The sequence below is a fragment of the Pseudorca crassidens genome, chromosome 10, assembly GCF_039906515.1.
Source record: "Pseudorca crassidens isolate mPseCra1 chromosome 10, mPseCra1.hap1, whole genome shotgun sequence".
NCBI classification, from domain to species: Eukaryota; Metazoa; Chordata; class Mammalia; order Artiodactyla; family Delphinidae; genus Pseudorca; species Pseudorca crassidens.
Window position 1 is genome coordinate 59621418 of NC_090305.1, and position 18912 is coordinate 59640329.

An 18912-nucleotide genomic window follows, 5' to 3' on the forward strand; every position below is an offset into this window, starting at 1 on the left:
GTTTGGATTTCAGAATAAATTGGGATTCACCATATTAGGTTTACCTAAATTAAAGAGATGTCAAAAAGTAATCTGAAAAATCATTTGCAGTATGGGTAAAACTGTTATAAATTGCATACCTCAAAATTTTTAGTGTTTGAAAGCTACTGACGTACTATAAATCAATAAAGAGCAAAAGCTGAATATAGTGAAAACTGTCTTTATTTTCATCAATGATTACTTGAACTTAAAAAAAAAAAAAAGCCTTTAATAACTAATGGTTACTGAAAAGCCAAACCTTTCCAGCCCACTTCATATTCTCTTTCAACCATTTCAGGGCAGAACAATGTTCCAAACTATAAACCTGTTCCTTATTAACATTGACGGTCATGTGCTTAATGAAGAGCTTTGGATCTGATATACGAGCAGCCATAATTAATCTTTCCACTGCAGCTTGATAATCATCCTTGCTCCAAGATTTGTTTTCTTCACATCTACAAAGTGAACACCTCACAAAGTCAGAAACTCTAAAAAGAAGCTATATAGTTTCTTCAAAAGATAGTAATTTACATTTATTGGTTCTAAGCTATGACAGTCCCCGCGTCCCCTGCATCTGCAGGCGGACTCTCAACCACTGCGCCACCAGGGAAGCCCCTTTTTACTCTAACAGTGGCTTTCAAACTTGTTTGACCATGACACACAGTAATAAAGACATTTTATATTGTGACCCAATATATACCTGCATACATAAAAACTGAAAAGTTTCACAAAACAAGACTTACCCTTATGACCCTATTTTCTATTATTTCATTTTTTAAAATAAAATGGTTGCAACCCCCTAAACTGATTTCACTACACAAATGGGCCACAACCCGCAGTTTGGAAACACTGATCTAGAACACAACTAATAACCTCTCTCTTTGTATTTTCAAATTAACAACTGTATAATTATTCATTATAATTCATAAAAGAATAGTAAATTTAATCGAGTTTGGAGTTACTAACATTCATGTGTTTTACCTTGATATGGCTATTTTAAATTATAAGCATATACTTAATTTGTAGCTCACATCTGGTAACAGAAATTGTAGCTGTATGCCTTTATACTAAATTTTTATAGTATAATATTATAGTATATTATATAGTATATATATACTATAATATAGTATATTATAGTATACTATAATATTTATAGTATATTCATATCTGAATAACTTTCTACTAAGTTATTTTCAGTCCTGATTTAAGGTACTTCACTAAAGTGCTGGAATTTTAAAGTAACTTTTCTAACAGTCACAAAATTTCATAAAACTCATACCTTATGGCTATTTCTCCTATGAGATAGGGAGTAAGAAGTATATAAAATAGAGATGTAGCTGTTACTAGGCATCACTTTTTCTCTGTGTTCACTGCATCTTGCTCTGGGCACCTATAAGGCTCAGCAGCAAGGCCCGAGTATGAGCCTACCTGTGTTAGCACAACAGTGTGGTCTACAGAGTGGTGGGAGTAAGGACTTCCACTTTGAACAGGAATCAGTGATCATAGAGAGCAAAGATTGGTCAGGCCGCTTCTAGTACATTCTGGCTTAGGATTGGTGCCTGAAATATGGTAGACTGGGCATACACCAACTATATGCAGTTTCTGAAAGTCTTAAGATGAATAAAAACTCTCTCAGAGGTTAATGTAACAAAGCAGGGCTTGGTATGATAACAGTAATGGAGAAAACAATATTGGTTAGGACAAAATAGAAGATCCAGGCATGTCACTAGTTATGTGCTGGCATCACAAATACCCCACAAATTCAATAATGAATAAACAGACTGCATATTTGGGGAATGGAAAGTTATGAGAAAACCAAACCCTCATTAGGATAGTGGAGAGCCCAAATGCCTCACGCAACTGTAGTGCATAGTTGTAAACAGAAGGCCCTCAGGAAAATTAACAAATTTTGTTAATTTTTTAAACCCACTAAAATTAACAAAAAAGCTAATTTTAGTGGGTTTAAAAAAAAAAGGTGGACCTAAAATAAATTCTCCTCCCCTTAAGTGTAGGCTGGATTGAATGACTTGTTTATCTCCAATAAATAGAGCAGAAATGATGCACAACTTTGGACACTAGATTGTTAGATATCAATTTTCATGGTCCCTTGCATTTCTGGAAGTTCTGAGAGCAGAGACACTGATTACCCCTTGTTCCAGATTTCAAGGATGTTTAATATAGTGGACAACCTTGAAAGACAAAGATAGTTTCTCCTTCAGGAGCAAAAGACAGGTTTGCTTACAGCCTTACAAGGTGGAGATAGCGTTTCCATCTGAAGAGCAAGGGACAGGTATGTTTATTACCCATTGTAAAAGATTAGGGTTCCTAAGTTCAGGATTCCTCTCATGTAATGGAACCCACTGCATGTGCAGGTATCCATCTGGGCCCAAGTGTGGAACCTGGGAGCAAGAGGAAGAGATACAAATATGCAGATAACCATGCTGCTTGCTGTGCCACGAGTAATAAAGTCCTGTCTCCAACCCAGGAGGTCTTGTGTCTTATGCCAGGATCCGTGAAACTATGGCAGGCTGACTTACAGCCTGCAAATGGGGTGGAATCTCAGAGCCTTCACAGTTCTTGATGTAAGATCACAAAAGGCACTGCAGCTTCCTCCTTGTGTTCTCTCTCCTGGATCACTCACTCTGAGAGAAGTTAGCTGTTGTGTCATGAAGACACTTAAGGAACCTATGGAGGGGCCCATGTGGTGAGGAGCTGAGGCTTCCTGCCAACAGGCATGAGTGAGCCAGCTGGGAAACGGATCCTCCGGCCGCAGTGAAGCCATCAAGTAGGTGACTGCAGGTCCTGACCACATCCTGAGTCCAGTGACATGAGAGACCCCTAGCCACAACCATCTGGCTAAGCTACTCTAAAATTCCTGACCCACAGAAACTAAGAAAATACTTGCTATTTTAAACCACTAAGCTTTGGGATAACTTATACACTGTAATAGATAACTAACAGAATATTCAGTCTGAGGATCTGGTTTCTAACACCAGTAAACTGAAGCAAAATTCTTGTTAAGAAACGCCAAAACAGGAGTCCCATGAGATCCTTATATTACAAGTTTCCTAGATAAAGCTGACAAGAAATTGGAGTGGTGTAAAACTAAATTCTGGGATTTTGAACAAAATTATCTGAAGGGATGCCACTCTGGTCCAACAGCTACATTATAATATTTATGCATTTATAACAACATTTTAAAATATTGAAACTAGGCTGATGGCTTTATTTTGAACAGGATTCTTGACTGAACCTAATAAATTATCATATATTTCCCTTTTAGACCTGGTTCTTAGATCTTTTGTGTTGACCAAAAAGATAACTTTTAGGTACCTAACTAAAAACCACCAGTACACGAGAAAGGTCCACACCTAAAAAACACCCATCTCGGGCTTCCCTGGTGGCGCAGTGGTTGAGAGTCCGCCTGCAGATGCAGGGGACGCGGGTTCGTGCCCCAGTCCGGGAGGATCCCACATGCCGTGGAGCGGCTGGGCCCGTGAGCCATGGCCGCTGAGCCTGCGCGTCCAGAGTCTGTGCTCCGCAACAGGAGAGGCCGCAACAGTGAAAGGCCCGCGTACCACAAAAAAAAAAAAAAAAAAGACCCATCTCTTTGAACACCTAAACAAGATCTTTGAAGTTGTTAAAATGTTTACTGAAAGGTACTAACTTGTTTGGATTTCAACCTCAAATACGTCAAATCCTTTCTCAGTATAAATGCTACCAAAGTTTGCCAATACACACATGCACAAGTATATGAATATATAAATATGCAGTATATAAATATATAACTTTATATATATACAAACAAATAAAACATTTACATCCTAGGGCAAGTGTAGGGACATGATCTGCTTTCAGGATGCAGTCAGAAGTTATTTCAACCAACCTTTTTAAAACTATCTGCAGCATCTGTGTAGAAGTTCCAGGACTCTGAATACTACTAGCATTAGATACCATGAAGATTTCAATAGCTAAAAGCATTTCAATCTCAGACAAATAGGAAGGAATCAGTAGAAGTTTTCGGTATAAATTTCCCTCCAATGGTGGGTAGCAACCCAATGAAAGAGCACCTGAAAGTCAAGTAACAGATCAAACTTTACTAAAACCCCGGTAGGTGAAAACCTAGACTTACAAAATATCCACAGGTGATAATTACTTTTGTTTCAGAATAATTCTTCACATTCAAAGCAGATTTATTGCATAAATTATATGGTAGTGAGCTTATCCTAGTACAACTGAGATCATTCTTTGTAAAATGGTTTTGAAACATTAAACATGAAGTGAGAAATTACAAAAAAAACAAACCCTGAAAAAGAATTTTTGAGCCTCATTGTAGCAAATGTCCATTTATTTTAAGCCATAGTCAACACAACATAATTTCAGAATAACTAAAAAACCAGAATAGCTACTTGGGCTTTGTTTTAATGGGATCTGGGTCTAATAGCAACTACATACAGTTATTATGTATATAATATTATATATAATTATATATATAACTACATATCTTGAATTATGAATCCAAAATGAAGAAAATAGAAATTATAATTTGAAGATTTTACTTTCTATCACACAGTTTTATAGTATTTTTGAGTGTACTTATTTATAGTGCTGCTAAAGTTTGTGCAATAAATATTTGCTGTTCCTACAAATGTTGGGCATTGTGCTAAACACTAGATATAAAAATGAGTAAGATACATTTCCATCATGTAGGTGCTCAGTGTGTTGTTCTCCAATTCATGTTCTAAAAATTTTGCTTTTCCAAAGAACAGATTCAACTTTTAAACTGTTTAGGTGCTTATTACAGGTGACATACAGGGAAATCTCCTATACATCAGTCCAGGACATCCAAATTGTATATAGGCAATATTATATTGTTGTCTTTTACTGAAACCAATTTAAATCTGTGTGTAAAATTTGTTTAAAATGTTTTATTAAGTTAAATTTCTTCAATAAATCTTTCTAATATGGATGATGATGACTAATCTTTGAGGACCTACTATACGCCAGGTACCTGAGCTAAACACACAGGTTTTATCTAATTTTAACCTGACAGTTTACTACCTTTGCAATTAGGTACAACAACTCCCATATTATAGATGGGGGGGCTTTGGGTAAGCGCCCTGGCCTTCTGACTCCAGATTTTGGAATCTTAACCACTAGGAAGTCCCGCCTTCCTAGATCACTGCCAGGACCAACAAACTATTGACTCGTTAACATTCCTAAATATTGGTAGGTATAATTTACATGCACACCTGTTTTACTTCTGAGCAGAAGAGGAAAACAAAAGCCAACAAACTAAGTAGAAATTTACTAATATTATCTTTTACCCTAAAATCAAACATGAAAAGAAAAATACTATTTGGTTTTAGCGGGGGAAAGTAAGGAAAAAATATACTAATAACATCTTCCCTTCCCGACTTTTCAGTTCTGACAGAAAAGCCGTATTTTTAGGACTAGGTAAGCACATCAGGAGCGTCAGGAAGGCAATTCTGCTGTCCCTGGACAATTTCCTTCTGGTTAGTTAGGGAACACAAGCAAAGCCATCAAGAAAGTAAAAGATAACTCCTGGAATAGAAAAAAAATTGAATTCATATATCTGACATGGGACTTGTATGTAGGGTGCATGTATACATATATGAATAGTATATATTTATATGTACCCACACACATACTTCACACACTCAACAAGGAAAAACAAGAAAAACGCCTCAATTTAAAAAAGTACAAAGAAAAAAATAGGCAGAGGATTGAATAGACATTTCTCTACAAAGATATACAAATGGCTAATAAGCACGTGAAAAGATGCTCAACATCATTAGTCATTAGGAAGATGCAAATCAAAACCTCAGTGAAGTATCACTTTATATCCACTAGGAAGGCTAAAATAAAAGACTCAGCAAGGATGTGAAGAAACTAGAAATTCCATACATGGCTTGGTGGGAATATAAATGTAAAACAGATAGCTTCTTTGGAAAACAGTTTGGCAGTTCCTCAAAATGCCAGACATAGATATACCATACGAGCCACCAATTCTGCTCCAAAGAGAAATGAAAACCATACATCCACACAAAAACTTGCATGTGAATGTTCAGAGCAGTGTTACTTATAATAGTCAGAAAGTGCAAACAAAGCAAATGTCCATTAATTGATGGATGGACAAATTCCATACAATGGAGTATTATTCAGTAATTAGAAAGGAAAGAAATAATGATATAGGCTAATGATATGGATCTTGAAAACACTGAAACCTTGAGAACATTATGTTAAGTAAAAGAAGCCAGTCACAAAAAACTACAAATTGAATGATTCCATTTATGTGAAATGCCCAGAACAGGCAAATCCATAGAGATAGATTAATTGTTGCCTAGGACTGGGTCGGGTGGGAAACATACATGGAATGGGGAGTGAATATAAATGTGTTCAGGGTTTCTTTTTCTAGAGGTGTTGAAGATGTTCTAAAATTAGATTGTGGTGCACAACTCTGTGAATAAAATAAAAATAAATGCACTGTAGGGACTTCCTTCGTGGTCCAGTGGTTAAGAATCCACCTGTCAATGCAGGGGACACGAGTTTGAGCCCTGGTCCGGGAAGATCCCACGTGACATGGAGCAACTAAGCCCGTGTGCCACAACTACTGAGCCTGCACTTTAGAGCCCATGAGCCGCAACTACTGAGTCTGTGTACCACAACTACTGAAGCCTGCGTGTCTAGAGCCTGTGCTCCGCAACAAGAGAAGCTACCACAATGAGAAGCCCACGCACCTCAACCAAGAGTAGCCCCCAGTCACTGCAACTAGAGAAAGCCCGCGTGCAGCAATGAAGACACAGCACAACCAAAAATAAACAAACAAATAAAAATGCACTGTACACTTCACCTGTGTAAAGTTTATGGTATGTGAAATTATCTCAATAAAGCTGTAAAAAATATTAAAGAAAAAAGCAAAACAAAGGCACTGGTACTACAGCCTTAACAGTGCCTTGATGAAAACTTAACTGTAAGCTCAGAATCAAATATGTACTACTAGATGTGATTATAAGGCATGGAAAGGCTTTCCTAGCATGTGTTAACCTGTGTGTGAAGACAGATCCAAAGAGAGTTCCACTGATATTTTAAATGTCAACACTGTCAGGAAATGAGATGTCCTGAAGACTGATCAGTGACTATAAATTACTCACTTCATTTTATAACTCAGGCACATTAAAAACAAAACAAAACAGAAATACTCTTTACCCTATAACCTCACTTGCATAAGTTAAAGCCATTGAATTGTACATGTTTAAATGGGTGAACTGTGTGGTATTTGAATTATAGCTCAATAAAGCTGTCAACTGAAAATTTTTTAAATGATTAAGTTTAGCTGTTTTAATACAAAATTTTATTTTCAACTGAAAAACAGAAAGATTCATAGAAATCTCATTTATGTGTTTCCAAGTTAACACGTTATTCCTGCGGCACATAAATGCCTTCTGATGGCATTTTTCCCAAATTGCACAATTATTTGAAAAAAATACCTCATTAACATCAATTCTAAAAACTAAAATCAAGAAGTTATAGCAAATAGTACATATATACTTTGTGGTGTGATTTCTAGCAGTCTGCAGGGAAATAGTATAAGTAGTTGAAACATAACCACAAAATTGAAATGAGGTGTTATGAACAAATAATTCCACCTTGCCTCTAAATTTCTGATCATCCTTTTATAAAAATTCTGCTTTCAAAAGGTTTTATTGTAACCTACAATAAGAAATACATTTTACATAATGCCCTAGCACACATATAAGAATACATGTAACTGAAATAAAAATTTGATCAAATAATATGTTATTTTACTACCTGTAATGCACACTAATAGTTTCTTTCCCATTTCACTGGGAAAAAAAAAGTTACCACTTGCTGAACTGATCACAGCTGGGAACATTGAAAACACTTCCAAGTTCAGAGAGGTTTTTGTTGGTGTAAGATGGCTGGGATGTTTGACACATTTGGCACAGTGGTGACACAGAGTAGGTACTCAAATGTTTGTCATATAGTTGACAGTGGTAGAAATGGAAATTTAAGACAAATTACTGCATGAAGGCAGAAAAGAATTCCTTTCTAGATCTAGATTCTACACAGAATTGTTTTCTAATTAAAATACTTGCAAGGAGATTGGGACTAGAGAAGATATTCATTTTCTAGGCTTACTTGTTAGAGAGGAACAGTTGTAAACATTACTAGGAGCCATGTGAAAAACTGTTATATATCATGTTGCGTTGTAACGACGCCCTCTGTACTTCCTATGTGCCTGTTATAACATATTCTAACCAAAAAGATCAGGGATATACCAGGGATAAATATGTATTCCTTAAGCTTCATTCTACCAATTGGTTTACTCCTATATATTTATAAAATATGCCAAACTGGTTCAAATTCTGTCATTTATTTCCTTTTCATATCCTCCCGTGGACATGCCAATATAGAAAGAAATAAAAATACAGCAATTAGAAATGAGAAATAACATGTTTCAAAAGAGCACAAATCTATGTAGACCACTATTTTTAAATGTGTATCAACTGCTCTTTTTACATATTTAATGCCCCACCATGAATATTATACATAGATTTCAGGTTAGAAAATCAAATTCAAAACCAATATATCAAAATTTTAAATTTTAAAATGTAACTTACTTTTGTAGTGGGCTCTGGCTTTGAGCCATAAACAACTTCTTCCTAAAGAAGTAATTAATCTTCTAAGAAAGGAAAAATCAATAGGGATGCTCTTTGAAATCATGAATTCTGCTACGGAGGATGATATACCAAGACTGTTGCTTTCTATACAGGCATCTAGAAGTTTATTAAAAAGAAGGCTATACTGTGAGACCTCCACAGTTTCTGAAAAGAAAAAAATCATTGATATAGTGAAACTGATCTATCTTCTCTCAAACTTCTCTCTTACTCCTTTCTCCTCTGCTCTCCTTGGCCCTTTCCTACCTGCTATAAGAGTCAGAGTCACCCGAATGCAATCATCTTACATACTAAGTTAACAAAGAAACAAAAGATTCAACAAAAGCAAAACGGTTCATTCACTTTGTAATGGAGAATGTGGAAGGGATATGATTTCAGAGGCTACATTAACACCTCTGTCCATGGTCCTCAAGTGTGACTGCATCTGCACGGTTCTGTTTTCATTCTATCTACAGTGCAGACCTCAGACTTGTTTTTCCCACGACTAAAAATAAATCATCCACTCATAAATATTCACTCTAAAATTTAAAAAAAAAGCAAACCTCCTTTCTTGGGTATGTCTACTCCTTTCTGCTTTTCACTCAGAAGAAAGTGAAGTCACCTTGGATACTTCCAACTCTTTTATCCCCTATATTCAGTCAGGTGGGTCTATGACCTAGACTCTAGGTCTTTATCACTTTAGGACTTTTTAGTGGTCTAGGCCTTATCAGGAAATTTATCTCCTTACCTTTAGTCTCTTTCTAAACATTACCACCAGAGGAACTTTCCGAAAATACCAACCCCATTATGAAACACCCTGGCGCCAAAACTCTAGTGACCCCTTACTACACATGGAGAAGAAAATTCCTTTAGCCTGCCATTCAAGGTCTTCCAAAATCTGGCACAACTATCTGTTTGATCTCACTATTATACTTTGTTTCATTATACTTTGTTTCATTACTTTGTTTCATTTCACGATAATTGTATATCAAAAGCCAGTTCTACAGCAGCCATTGTACCAGGGATACCACGATAAAGAAAACAATTGCCTTTAAGGAGCTTACTATCTAGAGGGAGAATCAGATAAGAATGTTAATGACAATACAGTATCTCAGTGGAATACATGGGAAAATGGAGAGTGATAAAGCACTGAGGGGAGGCCTTCAAGTTAACGTTTTCATTAAACATTAACCCACCACTCTGAACCCATTGCCCAGCTCATTCCTGACCCAAAGCTTTTGCTGTTTCCCTTCACAGGGACTCTCTCTTGCTGCCGACATATGACTTGCAAGCATTCAAGAGCACTGCCTGCCATTGCCCACACTGGCATTCTCTTTCTTTGAACCCATCATCTGCTTAACTTCCTCTATTCCATGTTTTCGTATGTTCCAAGGTAATGGAAACTATGTTCTCTGTTTGTTAAGTGATAAAAGAAAAGGTATTCTTTATTATGCCAATGCAAAAAATTATTTTAAGGCACAGTATAAAGCTTGCTGGGGTCACTTAACGTTGATTGCTGATGACTTGACAGAGGTTAGAAAAGGAATGATGAAATGCTCCTTGTAGGAACTGCTGATAAAAGATAAGCATCTCTGGTTTTTGTTCTTTTTTTTTTTTTAAATCATCAGGAAAGCATATTCAGTTGGCAGAGAACACATTTTACAAAAAACATCATTAAAAATATATGCTGGAATATAAAATTCAACCAAAACAGGTGGAGAACTGTTTCTTATTAAATACCAGATGGGCCAGAGATAATTAAGCTAGACTTTTTAAAAAACATACCTTGAGAATTTTGAAAACCTGGTAGATTTTGCAAAACTTCAAATGTCTGTCTGTAAAGACTCTTCGCTAAAATTTCTTGTGCAATTGTACAGAGCAGATTATGCCGATTGAGCACATCCAGTCTATCACAAGGCCACAGTGGTGTATTGATGACCCACTCTGACTCTTACAAAAAGAAAAAGTACAAGTACTTTACACCATGAAAATTACATTTAACAGTATAATCACAACAAATGTTTTTAAGTATCTTTTGGAGACAGTGGAAAAACTTAAATATGTGTACTCAGAAAGATAACCATAGCTCAAATTTATTAGAAACAACTTATATAGTGATGATCATCATCCTAAGAAGATGCAACTAATGACCATTTTGTTATTTTTACCTTTTTACTAATTCTTCGTTTTTCTAAATGTACCAATCAGTTATTGATTCTGAAGTTAATGATTATTTTTATATGACAAAATGTTCAGATTATAATGAGTATACATTATAAGGTAAAATATTGTTTGTGTAGACAAATTAAACAATTTTACAGTAAAGAATACATAATTTAATTAGTTTTGGTATTCTTGGGGAGCAGCTTTCCCCCACAATATCTGCCTATTCAAAAATTTTTAAATAAAATACTTGCTATGTACAGAGGAATATCTAACATATGGAAGTTACAAAAGTATAATAATAAAGTAATAAAAAGAATCCTTAGGTACCCATCACACCGCTTAAAGAAAAGAGAATATTACCTATAATGCTGAAGTTCCTTAATTTCTGCCCTGATTTTCACATTGAGAAAAACAATGGAAGACTGTAGTATAGAACACGGAGGTGTTAACATGTTAGAAATGCCAGCATTTTACCATTTACCTAATTCCCTCAATCATTTACACATAATGAGACACATAATGAAACGTTGTCATGTAACATTCAAATCACATTCCTGTGTTCTTTTTCAACTGGAGTAAGAGCAGGAGTCAATCCTTTTCTTTTGTGGCCTTCCCAGCAGAGTAAATACAGAAAGTATTAAAGAAAGATTTGATAATCAAGTATACAATGCCACATAAAGTCTTAAGTATCGAGTAGAAAACTTTAAAGCAGGAGCTTGTTTTTAAATTACTAGAGCTCCCTTGACTGGTTGACTTGATTTATACTACCTATGAGGCAGTGTTTTACAAATATTAGTGCTTTACAATTATTAACTCATTTAGACAGATACCTTCATTAATTTACTTCTCAATTGATTAAATCAATAATGATGAGAAATACTAATATTAAAAAACAGACCAAGAATGTGAACTGGTAATTCACGAAAGAATAAGTACAAATAGAAATAAAAAGAAAAATAGTTCAATTTTCTAATAAGCAATTAAATGCAAAACAAACCAGTGAATATCACTTTTATCCTGTCAAACTAACAAAGAGATAGGAAAAATAACAATGAATTTGGCAAGGGTGTTTGCTTCATAATATGCATCTTGAAATGCTGGCAAGATGACTATAATTAGTTCAACACTTCTAAAGGTGTAGAGTGCGTCTGTATTCTATTCACAGAGGTAACACCTGGAATGGAATGCTCAGAACAGCCAGATTAGGGCTTGCATAAACTGAAGTGCGCCAGTCTGTCTGGTAACTAAAAAACATAAAATTGGGCACTAACATCTGGACTGTTTATGTGCACCTGTGATCCCTAACAGGACAATGACTGTATAGACGATACCTATGCAATTGTTCTCTAAGGATTTTCTCACAAAGGGAGGCTTTCTAATTAACTCAAAATAACTTGCTGCAAATCTGAATGGCAACAAGGGCAAATTTGCCAACATTTATCAAAAAGCTTTAAACTGCCCTTACCTTTACCCAGCAATTCCATCAGAATTTATCCTAAGGGCATAATTAAGATTTAGCAGGGATGTTTAGTAGGGATTTTGTTTATCATAGAAATTTAAAAACCAGCTAGTTCAAGAAAAGTGGACTCATGGACATACCTATGTATCTATGTTTATTTGTTTATAAGATGGAAAACTATGCAGCCCATTAAGTGATGTTGTAGAGGAATATTCCCTTTCACAGAAAGATGTCCACAGAAAGACTGTTGCCTGATGAAAATGAAAGGTACTAAAGAGTCTGTATAGTAACACTATAGTGTTATTTATAACACTGGGTGGCTGGCCGAATAAGGATTTTTTTTTTTTTTTTTTTTTTTTTTTGCTGTACGCGGGCCTCTCACTGTTGTGGCCTCTCCCGTTGCGGAGCACAGGCTCTGGACGCGCAGGCTCAGCGGCCATGGCTCACAGGCCCAGCCGCTCCGTGGCATGTGGGATCTTCCCAGACTGGGGTACGAACCCGTGTACCCTGCATCGGCAGGCGCACTCTCAACCACTGCACCACCAGGGAAGCCCCGAATAAGGATTTTTTGTCATCAGTTTTGCTTATCCACCCCTTCTTATTTCTCTAGAGAAATTTCTCTGTATTTCATTATAGAGAAATAAGAAGGGGTGGATAAGCAAAACATATTATTAAATCGTAATAACCATGTATTACTTATATAAAGGCAATAAAAGTTATTTTAAAAATTCAAGAGCAGTTTCTCAATAAATAGCATATATAAATTTTTTTTTTTACAAAATTTGTATTCTAGAAAGTTAAGACATTTATTCTTCAGCCTCCAAACCTTAATTATAAAATTATAGTTTTAAGGTTTTTTTTTAATGCTGGTAAGGGTATATAAGGCAAGGTAGGAATTTGTTGTTCATTTGCCAGGATACAAGGTACCAATACTGAAAAAGAGTTTAAAATGTGAAAGTGAAAATGTGTAAGGCCCAAACAATAGAGCAGGGGTCCCCAATCCATGGGCTGCGGACCGGTACTGGGCCGCACAGCAGGAGGTGAGCGCAGACAAGCGAGCAAAGCTTCATCTGCCGCTCCCCATTGTTGGCATTACCATTCCCCCCGCCCCGACCCCGCCCCCCCGCCGTGGAAAAACTGTCTACCACGAAACCGGTCCCTGGTGCCAAAAAGGTTGGGGACTGCTGCATAATGGCTGCCACCCATTAAATAAAAATGTGGGCTTCCCTGGTGGCGCAGTGGTTGAGAGTCCGCCTGCTGATGCAGGGAACACGGGTTCGTGCCCTGGTCCGGGAAGATCCCATATGCTGCGGAGCGGCTGGGCCCGTGAGCCATGGCCGCTGAGCCTGCACGTCCGGAGCCTGTGCTCCGCAACGGGAGAGGCCACAACAGTGAGAGTCCCGCGTACCGCAAAAAAAAAAAAAAAAAAAAAAAAAAATGTATAAAATATTCTACATTACTCAAATATGAGTAAGTGTATGTAAACCCCTTCTTTAAAAAGTTTAGTAGGTAATAAATGCACATATTTTTAAAAGGAAAAAATATAAAAAAATATGTAACAAGTTAATATGCCTCTCATCCCTGTCCTCCAAGCAGTCAATTCTTCTTCCCAGAAGCACCCACTATTACTAGTTTCTTGTGCATCCTTCTGCAAGTATTTTAAGGGTATAAAGCAAGTATGTATGTATCCATTTTATTTTTTTACAGAAGTGGTAGCATACTGTGTACACCGTTCAGCACATTCCTTTTTTCACTTGGTGGTAAATCCTGGAGATCATTCCAATGAGTATTTGCAGCTCTACGTCGTTCTATTCCATCATATGGCTGTCACACAGTTTCACTAACTGGTACACCCTTAACAGACACTTAAGTTATCTGGAATTCTTTGTTATCATTGTTGATGGTTTAAAAAAGATATTCCATATAACTTACAGTGCATACCCCTGTATACAGATATAAATGTGTTTGTAGGACAAATTCCTAGAAATGGAGTTAATAGATTAAAGGAAATATGCATTACTAAATTTTGACAGATATTTTGTCAAAAAGCCCCTAAAGACAATATATGTGAAGGCTCATTTCTCTATACCCTCACGAAAAGCATATCACAAAACTTTAATCTTTGCTGGTCTGACAGGTGTTTAGGATTTTAATGTTTATTTCTCTTAATACAAGTGAGTATTACTCTCACTTATTACAAGTGAGATCAAGCCATTTGTATTTCCTTTCTTGAGAGTGGCCTGTTCACTGCAGAACCTTTGAAGAACCAAAAAATTCTGGGGACAACTTAACATACTTCTGTGGGCCCTTTTTTTTCAAAGAAATAAAATTTTACTTATGAAAAATGACTCAATTGGAATGGTCACTGCAAAAGAAAATCCTGTGTTTGTAACTGATAGAATTTTAAAAGATAATCTCAAAATTGAAACAACAAAATTATAAAAATTTAAAATCTCCATAGACTACTCCACACCCCTCCCACAAACCCTCCCCCAGTCTCTAGTTTGAGATAGACTAGTTTTGCCAGAAACTTTTAGGCAGAAGATCATCCAGGCCCATTTTTACCAACTATTTTACCCTTTCCATTTCTTGCCACATTTTTTCTTTCTCACAGAGCTTGTGAGCTCTGGCTTGCATTTTGCTGCTTCCTATTTTTATGCACATTCTATTTTGTATTTTGTGTGGTATCTTTCTATTTTGATTAATCTTCCCGTCCTAGGAAAACAAATGTAACTCACTGGTTACATTTGTTAAGTTTGTTAAGTTGAAGAAAACCTTTTCCAACAAGCTTTTGATCACAAAGTCTAATCACAACCTCTATATTCCATAAACCCTCAGCAGTGAACAAATACGGTATTTTATGTATATATGAATATGTATGCATGCTAGTTTTGTGTGTTAGTGTAAACGTTTTCTATTTTATTTACTTGTGAGTTTATTCCATCTTCCACCTAAACTGAGATTCTCGAAGTTTCTTCATTCTTATCTATCTCATTTTATCAAATAAAATCTGCTTGATGGTCCAAGTAGCCAAAGCTACATTAGATGCTGTGCTACTACTGTGCTCTCTAAATTTTATTTACCTCATGCCAAACTAACCTTAGTTGCTTCTGCTGGCTTAATTTCATCGCAATTTCTATTAGATGATTTGACTTACTAGGGGAAATAATCTTTACTGTCTTGGTTTGGAGCCATGGTTGTCGGCACATGCAAAGATAGAGTTATGCAGACTGCAATCAGGATTTCCCTGTCTCAGCAGCTGAAGCTTGGGCTCTGAAGCTGGACTGTCTGGGATTAAATCCGGCCTCCACTCCTTACTTGTTATGTCATTTTGGGCAAGCTGCTTACTGTCTCTGACAACATTTTCTTATCAATAATATGGGGATTGTAATAATTCCAAACTCATAGGGTTTCTATGAAGATTAATTGAGATAATCAGGTAAAGCATCTATACAGTGCTTAGGCCAAAGAAAGAACTAACTTTTCAGCAAAGGTTCACACAGTTTCTTCTTTAAAGCTAGGTTACCATTCTCCTTTCATTTTATATAACAACCTTTCCTACCCGCATGATCACTAGGGGTTTAGACCAAATTATCACCCACAATTCAGTATCAACTTGAGGTAACTACAAAACCAAGAATTTATAACAAGCTTAACAAATTATTTCATGCTGGCATATATCAGAACTTACCCCTTAACACCCAAATGGCGCCATCTAGGCTTCCACTTTTTAGAAAAATTTCTGCTGCAATATTCACAATTTGACATCTCGGTGCTAACTTCTCAGGCCCTGTAAGTCCTTTTAAACTTGTAAAATGTATTTTTAATTCATATAGTTTATCTAAGACCTTCCTTCCCTAGAGTTAAAAAAAAAAGACAAAAAAACCCACTGAGTATCAATCATTAAGAGTATTATAGAGGTACAAAGTCACTGATAATTATATAGAAATCAATTATGCAATTTGAATAATTCTAGACTGATGGTTGTCAAACTGCTCTAAGACTCCCTAAGCCCTTTCCTGCTCAGCCACAAAGATGGAAAGGGAAGGTGAGCAAGCAGGGCTTTGTCTCATTAACCACGCCCACCACTGGGCCCCCTTTCATTGGTTCTCCTTTCATCTGTTTTATTCACTGAGCCTCTAAAGATTTCATTTGGCAAAAGGATTTCATGCCTTAATGTGGAAAGCTATCCATCCTATGTTTTTGCTCTTCTTCTGTTGATCACCCTGAGATCCAGGACGGAAAGTCAATGAAAAGATTATTTCATATGAAATTTAGATAAAGAATGATAGAAAATGATAGAAAAAAAAAGGGGGGATAAAATTGTTGTCTGAAAATTGTTTTTTTGAGTCAATAGGCTAATTATTTCACATTGTCTACATAAAGGCTGTCTCTAGGGTGGACAGCAGAAATTGGACATGTGTTATTATTTTATACCAAGGTCAGCAAAATTTTTCCATTAAAAGCCAGACAGTAAATGCTTTAGGCTTTGCAGGTCACATTTGGTCAGCTGCATATTCTTTTTGGTTATTTTTAAATTTCTAAATCTTTAAAAATGTAAAAAACATTCTTAGCTCATGAGCTGTATAAAAACAGGCTGTGGGCCAGATCTGGCTTTTGGTTTTCAGACTCTTGTTTTATATTATATTACATGCTATTTTGAGTCAGATGCATATTATGATGTCAAAGTACTTTCAATCTGACTGTATAAATGAGTGCATTTTTCAAGGGATACCTTAAGTTTAATTTCAATGGTTTTACTTTTATGTTCAAAATGGAATGTTTCATTAAAAAATTCATGCTAAGTAAGATAATAAAATACTCATTCTAAATAAGATAGTTGACATTTAAAATTAAAATACAGGCATTGGGACTTCCCTGGTGGTACAGTGGTTAAGACTCCGTGCTTCCACTGCAGGGGGCACGGGTTCAATCCATGGTCTGGGAACTAAGATCCCACATGCCGCGCAGCACGGCCAGGAAAAAAAAAAAAAAAGAAAAGAAAAGGGCACAAATTCACCAACTGCTTATATCCTAAATAAAAATAACCAAATAAAGGGGACTTCCCTGGCGGTCCAGTAGTTAAGACTTCGCCTTTCAATGCAGGGGGTGCGGGTTGGATTCCTGGTTGGGGAGATAAGACCCCACATGCCTCATGGCCAAAAAAACAAAATAAAACAGAAGCAATATTGTAACAAATTCAATAAAGACTTTTAAAATGTTCCATATCAAAAATAAATCTTTAAAAAGAAACCAAATAAAATTAAAACATACTCTAAAATTTCAGCAAAATCAGTCTGAGTTTTAAAAAAGGGTCTTCTAACTAGGTAGTCCTCAAATTCTCAAGCATTAAATACCCAAGAAATTAATGCTATGATAGACTTTAAGCTAGAATGTGAGAGCGGAGCCAAGGTACATTTTGCCCATCCCAGGCCTACCACACAATAAGTGCTAAACCGCTTAGAAGAAGTTGGAGACTGGAGACCTTCTGTACAATGATTATTTAAAAATTATTTTCTTTTAAAAAAATTCATGAATTTTGTATGTGTACCTGAGTGACCATGTCCTTAAATATTATTTCAATTGTGAAATAACCTCTTTATAAAAAGAAGGAAGGAATAAAATATACATTTTAATAGTTGATTCAATAGTAACCCCATTCTCAACCACCTTACTCTCCATCCCTCAGCACTTCTCCCTATTTTGGATTTTTCTGTCCTTTACTTTACTTAACTTTATTGAATCTATAACTCCACCACCACCTCAGGGAAATCTAAACAATGATAGCACAATATGGTCTAGAATCACTACACCACTTCTATGGTGAGCTAAGCCTCAAAGGTAGACATGAAGATATATGGTATACAGTATTCCAGAGCATCCTAAGAAGTGATTTTAAAAGAGTTCTGTTAATTGTTAGCATCTCGGGTTCATCTTAAGAGAGAGCTTCCAAAATTATAATACTACCAATACTCAAGAGCTGGCAAGATAAATTCTGAATTGAAAGGTGCTTCAAATAAATACGATATTTAGCACAGCTTCCTAAGTGTTCCTTATACTGAGATTCTTCATAGTAGTCATAGATATTCTTCTCATGCCATCTCCTTTCCGTATTTGCCTAATATACCACCTAATAATTCACTTATTGTGTAAGTTTCAATTTGCCACCCGTAATGATTATTAGCACATTTTTAGCAAATTATTAGCAAATTTTCAGGGTTAACCTATATTCTGCTCAAAAATTTTAAACTAACACTCTATATACCAAGCCAAAATAAAATTTAGTGAAGTACCTTGGACCACTGCAACAGCTTGTGGTAGAAGTACATAGCACTGATTCCAATTCTTCCCAGCAAAGTTTTATCTACTTCACTGTTTTGTGGATCTTTGCTAACTGAAACACAAAGTAGGTATATGGAAGAAAGTGAAACAGTCCCTTAGAATGATGGAAAAGGCAAATTTAATATGGAATTAGTGATATTACCACAAAGACCAGGTATCAGCAAACTATAGCCCATGGGCCAAATCTGGCCTGTGGCCTGTTTTTGTACAGCCTGTTGAGATTCT

At 36.1% G+C, this 18912-nt stretch overlaps 1 protein-coding gene across 1 annotated transcript in view; it reads right to left on the reverse strand.

Moving 5' to 3' along the window:
• Nucleotides 1-202: 202 nt before the first annotated feature.
• The window catches only part of TOPAZ1 (testis and ovary specific TOPAZ 1), a 67866-nt gene continuing 49156 nt past the window's right edge, over nucleotides 203-18912 (reverse strand). The window contains exons 15-20 of the mRNA XM_067755859.1: nucleotides 18639-18739; nucleotides 16037-16202; nucleotides 10506-10670; nucleotides 8685-8888; nucleotides 3905-4088; nucleotides 203-473 (exon numbers count right to left, since the gene is read on the reverse strand). Coding sequence (XP_067611960.1) covers nucleotides 254-473; nucleotides 3905-4088; nucleotides 8685-8888; nucleotides 10506-10670; nucleotides 16037-16202; nucleotides 18639-18739 — 1040 coding nt within the window. The 3' untranslated portion in view covers nucleotides 203-253. The remainder of the gene's footprint in view (nucleotides 474-3904; nucleotides 4089-8684; nucleotides 8889-10505; nucleotides 10671-16036; nucleotides 16203-18638; nucleotides 18740-18912) is intronic.